Raw genomic sequence first — 12783 nt, 5'->3', positions numbered from 1 at the left:
GATGACAGCTCGGGGATGACTTGCACGTCATTCACGACGATCGGGGAATTCGGGCAACTTTTCGGGGTGAGCTGCATCCGCCCCTTCGCCACGACCTTCATCGCCCCTCTGTTGGCTGCAACCACGGTGCCTCCACACTGCTGAAGATCCTCCAGCATCGCGTCCGACTTCGAAAAATGGTTCGATGCGCCGGAGTCAAAGTACCAGTTGTCATCCTCCTCGTTGAGTGCCGACAACACGGTGCACCTAGCACTTCCGTCCTTCTTCGGCTCCTTCATCTTGCAATCACGAGCGATGTGACCGTAGTTGTGGCAGCGCCGACATTTCGGTCCTTTGGATGTGCTCGGGTGACTGCTGGGTGGATTGCTCTGTTGGCTTTTCGTCGACTTCTTGTGCGCCTTGTTGCTTGCGAACGCGGCCCCCTCCGACGGAACAGACACCTCCTGCAGCAGCTTCGTCTTGATTAGATCCCCTGTGATTGCTTGGCCGCAATTTTTCAAGGCCATAATCATTGGACGATACGATGCTGGCAATCCGTTGAGCAGGAACGATCCGACCCACTCGTCCGTCACGTCAAAGCCGATTCCGCGCAACTGGTGTGCGGCATCCAGGATGTCGGACACAAACGCTTGCATCGACTCGCTGTTGTCCAGCCTCGTCGACGTCAGTTTGTTGATTAGCGCCATCCGTCGAGTCAATCCGGAATCCTCGAAGACATTTTCGAGCTTCGTCCAAGCTTCCTTCGCCGTTTGCACCCCCCTGAGGTGGTGGAAGTTCGATTTGTGGACCATGAGGATGATCCGCCCCTTGGCCAACTTGTCCATCACCGGGTCGACCACGGCGCCTGCTGCCGGTTCAACTGCGTCCCAAAGGCCTTCAACCTCCAACATCGTCTGCACAGCGAACTTCCAATCCGGCCAGTTTTCACGGCCCATCAGGAGCTCCATCGGCGGCAGATTCGACAGGGTTTGCTTTGTGGCAGCGCGCCCGGGAGCATCAGCTCCGTCCCCGCCCGTGGACATTTCGATCGCGAAACTTCCGAAAACTCGCGGCGAAAAACTTTTTAACTCGAACAAACGCGTTCGAACAGGCCCATAACCTGTAAAAGGTGGAGTGGCAGTGGAAATAAAAACCGCGTGTACGTTTGTCAAAGTTATATTCGAGAGTGGTTACAGCAGAGTGAAAATATCTGACAGGAGTTGAGCTACACGCTAAAGGGCGTTTACTCATTTCTTCTTGTTTACTAATCTACCACAGACAAGTGGACAGCTTAAATCTCCAACACATAGCAATCTTCATAATCTTGTTTTTTTTATATATATATATCAGGGTGCCCAGAAAAAATGACCCCCTGCTCCACAAGCAAAAAACGGTTTTTTGGGTTATTCTAAGTATATGTGTAAATTTTGAGCGAAATTGGTTGATATTAACCCATTGATACCCGAGCCTAAAGTTGGTGAAAAAAACGTTTTCCATACAAAAATGACTTTTTCAAATCGTTAATAACTTTTCAGGGTCGAGTTTTACAGCTTTGGTATGTTGTACGAAGTTGTATATCATTAAATTTCGAATAAGAATCTCACTTTTGGGAATATTTGGATGGAAGTAGCGCACCCTGCAGACCAAACCGTAAGAAAATTGGGTTTTCCATACATTTTTTCGAATTTTCCCATACAAACTTCACCTCCGAGTATCAATGGGTAAATGTTGACCGATTTAGCTCATATTTGGCTCAGAGTCCTAAAATAGGTCAAGGAACAATATTCAGCTTGTGGAGCGAGGTTTTGAGAAAAAGTCCCATATTCTGGGCACCCTAATATATATTCTAAGCAAGTTATTTTCGCTGTATACGATCTTTTATTTGCTGATTCAGGAAAAAAATCAAAAGATAGACAAACTTGCTCAAAATAATGAGGCTACTTAAGCTAACGTTTCATTGAATAATTATTTATTAATTGTAACTGAATTAATTGAGAAGAAACCAATTTATTACCTTTTTTAAATTTTTGGCACTTTTGGCAAATTTTCAAAAAAAATCCCGGGTCCCGGGAATTCCCGGGAAGTTGCAAAATTCAACTCTCGATTCCCGGGAAATTGAAAATCTCGAGAATCGTCACACTCAAAGTGGAGTGGCCATGATTAGCCGAATCCACAAGCTGATTTGAACAAAGATGGTCCCAAAGGTCCCCCCCCATCTACAAATTACTTTATAGGAAAGTTTAAAGCTTTCCTCCTCCTTTATGTACAATTGTTCATACAACAACAAAAAACTTGTTTGTATCAAGCATTGATAATCGCTAGGGTTAGTGATTTTTTACGATTTCACGGACAGCGTGAAATTCCACAATTTCCGCGAAATCCCGTGAAATTCAAGGATTTTCTGAAATCATTGCCAAACATTAAAAAAAAAAACAAATATTTTGTCCACAAAGGTATTAAATTTAAATTCAGCCAAAAATATGTTTGCCTAAATTATATATTTTCATGGATAAAAATAATATTGTACCGTAATCTGGGGTGAATCGGGACTACAGTCTGAATAGGGACAGCAGTTTTTAAAGCACTTAAAGCTTTTAAATTTGGAAAAGGGAGTACACATTTTGTTGGCCTGAGTCTGTTCTAACCGAAACCAACCAGACAAATCAAAATATTGTGCTCCTACCCAGTGAGAAAAATCGAGCCAAATCGGCTCGATCCTCGAGCCAAACTCGACTCGAGTCTCGACTCGATTTAGGCTCGAGTTTGGCTCGAGGATCGAGCGGGAATCGACTCGATTTGACACAAAAAAACTCGAGCCAATCGAGCCAAGAAAACGTCAAACAACAGTGCCATCTGCATTTGGTATTCTGAACTATACGAAGCGCCTCCTAGCGGATTATAGTTAACCTAATTTATGATTTTTATGCCGGATTTACCTAGGTAAACTGGAGCATCAAATGAAAACGGCGGATTGACTTTACTAAGCCAATCGGCCCTTTTCATTGTTGGCACCAACTTATTAGAATGTATTATTATTTTTATTTGAATCGTATTTAAATTTACATTTCATTTAACAAAATATGTTATTAATTATAATTAATTTAACGCCAGATTGCTTTCTTCTCTTCCGCGGTTGTCTTCTCTGCTTTGGAAGATTTTTCTTCCTCTTTGTCAGGTTCACGACCTCCTCAACGTCATCATCCAGCGTAACCACTTCATCATCCGTTGAGCATACTCTTGGCTGATTCCTCCCCTTCATGACTTCGTCATCGACGACGACCTTCTTGACAAGTTGCTTGAGTCATTCCTGTTCCGCTTTGCGGTGCAGGATTTCCAGATAAGGCTCGCGAATGGCCTCGACCAACAGCTGTTAGCGTTCGCGGCCGTGCGGGTGACCAGCGCCAGCAGAGCTGCTCCGACGTAACCGGCGAGTTCGTCGTAGTCGATGGTCTCCTCGAGTTTGGTGATTTCCAGATTCTAAGCGCGCGCTTCGCGCTCCGGAGTTTCGAGCCAGATTTCCTGTTCAAAGCGACCGGAGCGACACAGGGCCGGGTCGAGCGCATCCCGCCGGTTGGTAGCACCGATGACGAGCACCTTGTCACCTTCTTCGATTCGCAAAGGCCGTCCAGGCTGCATAGCAGCTGCGCAACGATTTGTCGTTCCATGTCCTTCTGCGCGGTGACGCGGTTCGCCGAGATGGCGTTGATATCGTCGAAGAAGAGTAGGCACGGCGAGAGGACCGTTGCCTGATTGAACACCTCTTGGATGTCCTGGATGCGTTGTTCCGACTTGCTGGAAACCCCCGCGACCAAATTTGTAGCCCCCTTTGCCTGCCTGCATTAGAGAAAAGAAAAAGGTGGTTAGGTTAATCTTGAAAAAAGTGGGTTTTTGGAAGTTCGATGAACTTACGCTCTAAGCACGGTATAGTACTCGACGGCAAGCTCAGGCACTCTCGTCCGGGCGGGCAGGCTGGGATTGCTGCGGAGTTCGGCGGTGACACTGGTGCTGAAGTCCAGATGACGGAACGGTGACCGAGAGTTCGGGTTTGTGATTGATGGAAATCCGCTGACCAACTGTGGACTGATGCTGGCTCACCGATTCCGCCGCTGACTTAGGCCCCGTTGAACGTCATACTGTTGTGGTGGTGCGACAGTTCATCGATCGTTTGCTGTTGCTGTTGTTCGCGCCGAACCACACAGATCTTGCACAGGTCCCTAAACTGCGACACCTGGCTCTTGTCGGCGATTGGCGAGGGGTAATCTACTGTTTAGGGGGTGTTGGCATATTCGTTCGCTTCATGACTTTGTCATCGACGACGACCTTCTTGGCAAGTTGCTTGAGTCGATCCTGATCCGTCTTGCGACGCTCGACCAGCAGCTGTTGGCGTTCGCGTTCGGTGAGCATTCGCTTGATGGCGGTTGTGACTGCTGCGACGTAACCGAGGGCTAGATTGGCGTTTTCGTCGTAGTCCATGGTCTGTTCGAGTTTGAGGTTTTTGCAGATTATTTTCAGAATCTGAGCGCGCTTCGCACTTCTGAATTCCGAGCGAGATTTCCTAGTCAAAGCGACCGACGCGACGCAGGCACGGTTCAAGCGCATCCGGCCAGTTGGTGGCACCGATGACGAGCACCTCGTCACCGCTTTCGATTTACGCCGTGCAAGCTACTTAGCAGCTGGGCAACAACTCTTAGTTCAATGTCCTACTGCGCGGTGATGCGGTTCGCCGAGATGGCGTTGTTCTCGTCGATGAAAAGTAGGCACGGCGAGAGGATCGCTGCCTGCTTGAACACCTCCCGGATGCCTGGCTACAACTTGCTGGAAACCTCCGCGACCAACTTTGTGGCCAGTCCAATCTTAAGCTGACCAGCGATAGCGTGCGCAAGCAACGTCTGCCCCGAGCACAAATCCACGCGGAGGCGGCACTCCGGTTGCTTCACGTGCAGCAAAAACTCGCGCAAAATCTTGGCCATTCCACCAACATCATCGAAGTACGTGTCCACCAGCTTGGAATCAAATCGCTTTGGTCGCTCCGACCGACCTCCTCTGCCTGCCTGCACTAGAGAAGAGAAGAAGTTAGTCTTGAAAAAGTAGCTTTTTGGAAGTTCGATGAACTTACGCTTCCAGCACGGTGTAGTCCTCGACGGTAAATTGATAGTAGCCGATCCTCGGTGGTTTTCCTTCGCGGCAAGCTCGGGCACACTCGTCCGGGCGCACAAGCTGGGATTGCGACGGAGTTCGGGGTATCACTGGTGCTAAAGTACGGCTGACGGAACGGTGACCGGGAGTTCGGGTTGGTGATCGATGGGATCCCGCTGGCCAACTGGGGACTGCTGCTTGCTCGTGATCCCACGGTTAGTGGGAGGGCCGATGGGCCGGTCTTTCCAAAGGACGGATGCGTCTGGACGAGACCGTGCGTGGTCTGGAAGCTGTTCTTGGCGGCGGGCAGGGAGTCGGTGATGTGCGAGTTCCACTAGGATGGAGCAGGCGTCTGGTCGGCGGAGAATTTGTCTTCTGTGAAAGGGATAGAATTGGTAGTAGTTAGGACTAGTTAGTCATGTGTCCTTAAATAAGATTGTTGATGGCTGTAGAATTCGTACTCCTTGTCGTCCTCGGAAAGCGTTTCTTCGACCAGGTCGTGACGTCACTTCCCATGCGTTCCTTCGTGGACAGGTACGCTACAAACTGTTTGCCACTTTCGGTCATCACCCCGGATCATGGCCTGGAACATTTCCTCTATCCAGGCGGATGCGTTCTTGCAGATCGGAGCCGGATCTAGTTCGCACGGTACTTTCCGGTTGCCAAAATAAGCTGTCGCATGCTTCCTCGTTAGCGAATTGGCCGCTGAAACCCTGTGGCCGGTGGACTCGGATCCCCGTCGTCCTCGTCACTCCGAACCTCCGGCAGCTGTACCGGTACCATCGGCGTAATCAACAGCACCATATTTTTGAGCTCCAGCGGCCGGCTTGGGCGTCTCGTTGCAAGTGGCCGTCACCTCCTGGTCTCTGCTCACGCTGGAGGAACTTTTGTCGCCCTGGCGCGACCGCGATCAGCGTTTTCCTGCTGCTGCCTTTTGCTGCCGGAAATCGTTGAGGTAGATTGGACGACTTAAGGTTGGTGCGGATCTCTCAGATCTCCTCCACGGAGAACGAGTGCGGAATTAAGCTTGTGTTGGAACTCATACAGCTTGTGTTGCTGTTTTCGCTCGACTCAGCCGCCATCCCTGGATTGACCGAGGTTACTTTCCCACCCGCATTCGTCGTCGTCGCTCCGCCCCAGTTGACATTCTTCGCCTTCATCATCCGCACCGAATTGCCCTCATCCCTGTCGGACTAATCACTCAGACAGTAGCATGGATTCAGCAGCTGTGGTGCCCCAGTGTGGATTTTTGTAGTGTTGCCGCAGCTGGCGCAGGTTCCAGGTGCTGTTGCACGTCGCATCTTGGCTGTTTCTTCGCCCATTTCGTCGACGGCTCCCTTTTTGAGTTTCTTTTCCGACTTCATCTGCTCCAAGAGCTTCTTGTCCTTTTCAATCTCCTGCCGCTAACGGTCCTCGTGCTGCTTGAACGAATCGAGCATATCTTCGTCGTCCTTGAGGGCACAGCCCGGTTGGGCATACGGATTGTTTACTCCTCCAACGCTTCCGGCAGAGCTGGTGATCGTTGTGACTGATGGCGCTACCTCTGGTCGTCGTACTGGAAAAGATGCTCTTCAGATCCTATTCGATTTGCCGAACATATCCTCCAACGCGGAGGCCGTTGTTTGACAAGACGTTGGCCGTAAATTGACGCCAATTTTTCACGGTTTTACCGGCGTTCCAGGACCGCCCTAGGACAAAGTGCTGATCGCCGACTACGACTATTGCTGCAAAAGGAAAGATCAAAATAAAATTGTCCGTCGGACGCAGATTCAAAAATTTACCAGTTTGATCACGAAAAAAAATCTTCCCGATGAACACGCGGTCGCGAAGGAGCAAACAAAAACAATGAAATTTTTGTCAAGTCCGAGTTTGACAGCTCAAAAAAGTACATGCGACACCTACACTTGAAAAATAGAACTAAGTTGGCTCGAGTAGCTCGAGTGGACCTTTCACTGGGTACATGGTTAAAACTCAAGGGGTTGGACAGTGAGCAACCGAGTGACTCAATTTCTCAAAATGACTCAATGTTACTCAAAGTTACTCAATTTTTCTCCTGATTTTTTTATAGTTTGGTTACGGAATTTTCGAATGTTGTTGTTTTGACAGATGGCTGCATTTTCAGAAAAAGTGGTGCTGAAGTGGCTGAAGGTACAGAAGGTAAATCAACTAATTGAGAAAAGATTCCGGAGATTATCGCCGGTGCGGACAATCTCGGATTGCATCCGGTCGTTCAATGGCATCCAGTTGGCCGCCAGTTCCCCAGTTCCATCGGTTAATCTTCTGCTCGTCAGTCGACTTCTCCAGCAGATTGTTCAGCAAGTTTTTCCCTTTGTTCATTCGATTTTTCAGAAACGCCCTGGAAGCAGCCACTCCCTGTTGGACACTGACCACGGGACGGAGATGTGGGCTAATTCGCTCGATAAGGCTTGGCACCGCTTGATGGCCGCTCTCGCGAATGAAAACGTGATCCTGCAGCACACCGAAACCGTCATCACCAGAACGGAACGAGAATCTCCGGGGAGAGCTGCCACATCCGACGCAAAAAGCATCATTGATGGGTTGGAGGACCTAATTACAACCACAGTGAAGACATCTTCGGTCAAAATTGGAATTGTGGAATTAAAACTACTTTTCGGGAAATTCAAGTCATTTTATTGTTACGCTACCTTTGATATGGTCTAGGATAAGGTACAAATTCATCCTCCTTGAATCCAACGGAATCTTCACCATCTTTGGCGACCCAAATGTCCAAACTTTCATCATGCGCTTCTGAACCCGTTGTTATTCCAGAGAACTGTCATGCCCTGGCCACGATCTGAGTTCCGTCCATCCGCGTTCCTATTTCAGTTGAGCAACCCAGCCGGAAACCTTCCCGCAATCAGTGCCTTCAACAGGACCGGGACGTGGAGCAGTGGCCAGAGCCTTCCTGCCTCCCTCAGCTGGCTTCCTCTCAGCCGCGGCCGGTTTCTTATCAGCAGCTCTTCATCTCACCGAGCCGGAAGCAGCAGCGGCGGTCGCTAGCTTCTGCTCCTTCTACTCGACCGGTTGGCCCGCGGACTTTTTTGATGGTTTCGACGTGATGGAAAAGGATAGATGAACGGTGTTGAATTCAACACCTCGAGGTCCGGCCCGTTCCGCTTTTTTGCACTCGTTTGACCGTAATCGCCATCGCCACCTGAAAAAAAAACTACTATATTTTACACAGTTCTTTGAATGTCGCTTTTCTCCTTAAAGAACCTACACAGAAAAAAATATGTAAATTTCCACGTCATGTAAATTGTGTTTTCAATGTAAACTTCCCACATGTAAAATTTAAATCGAATGTAAAACGTTAAATCTGATGTATTTAACAATAATGTAAAATCTAATTGAATGTAATTGTTAAATTTAATGTAAATATATCTGATCTGACGATTTTTATGTTTACGAAAGTCGTGTAAAATTTAAATCCAATGTAAAAAAATACTTGATGTATTTTTTGAACCATGTAAATGCTCGATCATATTGAAATGACAGCTGACCAAAACAAATCAGTTTATTTGTTGTTAAAGTGTTGCGCGCATCGAAGTGGAAATGTTTTTTGCATTAAAAGGTCGATATTCGACATTTCAGTATTGTTTGGAATTGTATTATGTGAGTATATAACATTTTATCGCTAACTGTTACCAATATCTATTCAGGGGCATGACGGTTTTCGTAGCGTTTCCGGAGGCAAATGCCGGATCAGCAGCTCATGTCGGTGCCCTCGATATGACAGGACGGAGATGGAAGGGGGATCATCCTAAGTAAGTTTTGCCAGCAGGATGTCCTTGTGGCTCGTTTGGTGTAGATCTCGCATAAGTTGATATCTTCAAAAAGGCTGGCCAGGTTTGCTGGGTTCCGGTCATGTCCCCATGGCCGACTAGGACCGCAGATCGGCTTTGCAGTTCTGTTCGAGTGGTTTGAGTCCACGTTTAACCGCTCGAAACGACAACTAGCGTTCAGAAACTTCGTTTACTTATCTTACGGGAAGAGATCATTCGTACTGGTCCCTGGTCCGGTGGATTAACAGCAGTCTTGTTGGTGTTGCAACTGGTAAGCCACCACAATATTTCGTTGCACTTTGCCACTAATTAAAGTAATTCCGTGGTTTGAGGGTGAACATTTTTTCATTACGTTAAAAACAATGACTTCTGCTTTTTAAAAATCAAATTGAAATGCGAATTGATTGATTGTCAAAACTGTAACTGAAAATCGCACTTGCTGAGGTCATTTTCGCATCTCCTCATATTTCTTTTTCAATTAACTACGATTACACTTTTTTTTGGTAATTGTAGTCGATCTGGAAAATTCTTTTGAAAAAGTGCAAAACGTATTCAGCAAAGTGTAATTTTCAGTTACAAGTGTAGTACACTTCCCAAAATCAACTGTGGTAATCGCTGGCATTTTCTCAAAATAATCAATTCACCATTTGCGTGTATTGCCCTGTTTTGACATTTCTCCCCTCCTTCGCAGCCGCCCTCGCGCTGATTCATCTGCGCAACCGAAAAAAAACAACAAATTTAATCTGTTCAAGTTCTACAACGGTTTGGAATTTATTTACTCAAAGTCTTGCGGCAAAATAGTTAAACCGGTGCAAAAAACCGTCGGACAACGCTCCGCAGAAGTGCTGGTCACGTTTGTTGAGGCTGATTCGGCGGCCGAGCTGACCTATGACCGGTTTGAGGAGGCGTAAAAAAGTAAACGGAACTGCTGAACAAGTGCCAAGAGCAGCCGCACCTGCTGGACGATAGTTTGGAGAAACTCTTCGAAGGTATTTTAGGGTTAATTTGTTGAGGGGGATCGGGAGAGGCTGATGAAGCATCGGCGAACAAAAATTTGTACCAAAATAACTATTGTAAAGTGCGGACGTTTTAGGCCTTTCAGAAGAAGGTACATGCCGCACGAGAAACTGCATTTGAGCTTTGTTTTTGGTCATTTCGAGCAGCAAGATTTGATACCTTGCCTGTTGTGACTTTTGTTGCTGCTGACCGGTTTATTTGGCGATTGCTTCGAATGGTCCCGGTGAGATCGTTAAGGAGTTTCTTCGCCCACAGCAGCTCTTGGCAGCCTTCGGCAAGGGCGACGAACTCGGCCTCGGTGGACGATAGGGCGATGCAGGTTTATTTGAGTGTCGACCAGCTCACCACTCCACCGCCGAATTTGATGATCAGACCATCTCCGTTACCAAGGTGCAGACGGAGGTCCTTGGTTCCTTTCAGATATTTCAGGGTGCGTTTGGCTTCTGTCCAGTCGCGATTGCTGGGATTAGAAACTTTCCTGCACAACAGCGAAGTTTCGATGCAGATGTCCGGCCGGGAGTTGACCGCGACGTACAACCAACAAACGGTACGACGTGTTCGTCGGCAAATTTGTCTCCTAATTTTTGTTTTACGTAGCCGGGGTAAAGCGGGATCATGGACGGTTTAGTTTCCTCGCATCCGAACCGTCCGAGTAGCTTCTCGATGTAGCTACGCTGGTTCAGATGGTAGTGGCCTTTGACCTTCTCGATGTGGATTCCGAGGAACTGGCGCAGCTCTCCCAGAGTAGACAACTTGAACTGCCATTCCAACGTTGTACGGATTTGGCTGAACTCGTTGTCCACGTATATCGCGATGAAACTCATCTGCTTGTCTGTTTTCTTCACATAGAGGCATGTGTCCGCCACGCCGGGCTGGAGTACGAGCAGCAGCTGTTCGCCTAAATTGGTCAGATAACAGGTATGTCCTGCTTTGAAGTACCGTAAGCAGGGGTGACATTGAGTCTGAGGGGTTATATAAATTTAGCCAATGTCACTCTTGCCAACGGTAAATCATTCTTGTAGTTTTAACATCACCTCTGAGATTCTTAAAGCATCGGGTGAAATTAACGTCTGTGAATATTTCAAATTCAATATAGCAATTGCTCCATTGAATCTAGAATTAAAAAAAAATCCAACGAATTCTAGATTCAACGGAGCAAAAAAAAATTTTTTGGTCGTGTAAGTTTACATTAGATTCATTGGACATTTACACGATTTCAAATGATTTTCAAATTGAATATTTACAATGAAAGTCATGTAATTTTCCAATGAATTTGATGTAAATATACATCATTTATCATGATACCTTTTGGTACATGATAAATAATGTAAATCTACAGGAATATTTTTTTCTGTGTACCTCACGGCACGGAATCGACACTAAAACCAAGAGTTTATTCCGCCGAATTTGTGCGTTGTGGAAAAAATTCCGCTCCCGCTGTTTTTGTGTTTTGCGAAATGTCAGTGTCAACGTTCAAATGTCAATGTCAAAATTCGTTACGTCGTTCATGAAGATCAAGGTGATGATTGAGAAATTCTGTGGCTCAATTTAACTCAATGTTATTCAACATTTCTCAAAATCACTCACTGTCCTACCCCTTGTTAAAACTGCTGTCCCAATTCGCCCCATGTGTCCCGATTGACCCCAGTTTACGGTATTACGATCACAGAGAACAGATTGTTGCACTGCAGCAATCACAAAATGTGTTGCATACAATCTTGCATCAAAGAAATTAGGGTGTAAAGGATACGCTTGGCGGCGCCACCGTCGCAGCTGAGATTACTTGACTTAACAATGTAGAATGGCTCAATAATTTCCTCAGAAAAATAATATTTTCCTCGTTTATAAACTAAATTCACTTCAGTACAATTTCAATTGACTGCAAATAATGCAAAAATGCATTAACATTATCAAAAACATAGTAGAAAACTTGTTTAAAAATTATTTTTTTGAACGAGAGCTTAAAATAGTACCTTTCCACATGTTAACTCTGATTTCGTTTTGTTTACCTTCACAGCTGATTTTGTTATTTTCTTTCGCGCGTAAAATCGTACCCCTACGATGAAGGACAGTCAGACATTGGTCTGATTTCGTTCGTTCGGAATGTTTTGTGCAGTTAGTGGATGGTCCAACGTTCTGCTACTGTAGGTCATCATGATTTTGAAGTGGCGCTATCTAGGCGGATGATGCACACCCTAGCTCTTTTCAACGTATCATGGTTTGAATTTTTACACACGTTTTTCGATGCTTTTTGTTCAGTGATGTACATCTGTTCTCTGTGTTACGATTATCTCCGACCACAAGCTTGTTCAAATAAAGCAAAATCATCTTTTTTTTTGAATTTTAATACCTCCCGCTTTGTGGACAATCGCCAACTCTCGACTTTTTTTTTATTAGGTCCTATAAACATATGAAAGACAATAGCTTGTAGGACCTTTTAAAAAAAACTCTGAACTCAACTTTCTGAAAACTCTCCATCATCACTACTCCATAAAATTTCAGCTCTGGTTAAGGTTTTTGCAATCGCCTTATTTCGAGACTTTTGTAAAATTTTGTATCTTTATTAATTTTTAAGCACATTTCGTCAAAATGAGGCCTTTTTTACATTTTCTGCATAGACCAACATTTTATCAAGATCTCAACTTTGTGCGCGGTGTTAAGTTTTTCACCAGCTGATATTGACAGAAGCATGACATTTCTCGGGAGTTTTCACCGCGGACGCAACGCATTTCGGTTTGTTTGCTATAAATTGCATGCAACTTCCCAGATCGAAAGTCCTTAAACCCACGATGTTTTGTAAGGCAACGATGTTTTTGGAAAATTTCGATGAACTGTATGCAGCGCATTC

At 46.1% G+C, this 12783-nt stretch overlaps 1 protein-coding gene across 1 annotated transcript; it reads right to left on the bottom strand.

Annotated features, from left to right (window-relative positions):
- Positions 1-3026: 3026 nt before the first annotated feature.
- LOC120428490 (uncharacterized) lies at positions 3027-10833 on the bottom strand (the record flags this gene model as incomplete). The annotated part of the gene is made up of 9 exons (XM_052711586.1): positions 3027-3813; positions 3889-3984; positions 4050-4085; positions 4274-4641; positions 4803-5035; positions 5096-5196; positions 5241-5449; positions 10281-10512; positions 10581-10833. Coding segments are annotated over 9 exons (2096 nt in total), but the record flags the coding sequence as incomplete, so codon positions are not given.
- Positions 10834-12783: the final 1950 nt, after the last annotated feature.

The sequence above is a fragment of the Culex pipiens genome, unplaced genomic scaffold (assembly GCF_016801865.2).
Source record: "Culex pipiens pallens isolate TS unplaced genomic scaffold, TS_CPP_V2 Cpp_Un0196, whole genome shotgun sequence".
NCBI lineage: Eukaryota > Metazoa > Arthropoda > Insecta > Diptera > Culicidae > Culex > Culex pipiens.
The sequence above is the reverse complement of the archived record's forward strand: the minus strand, read 5'-3'. Positions and strand labels throughout refer to the sequence as shown.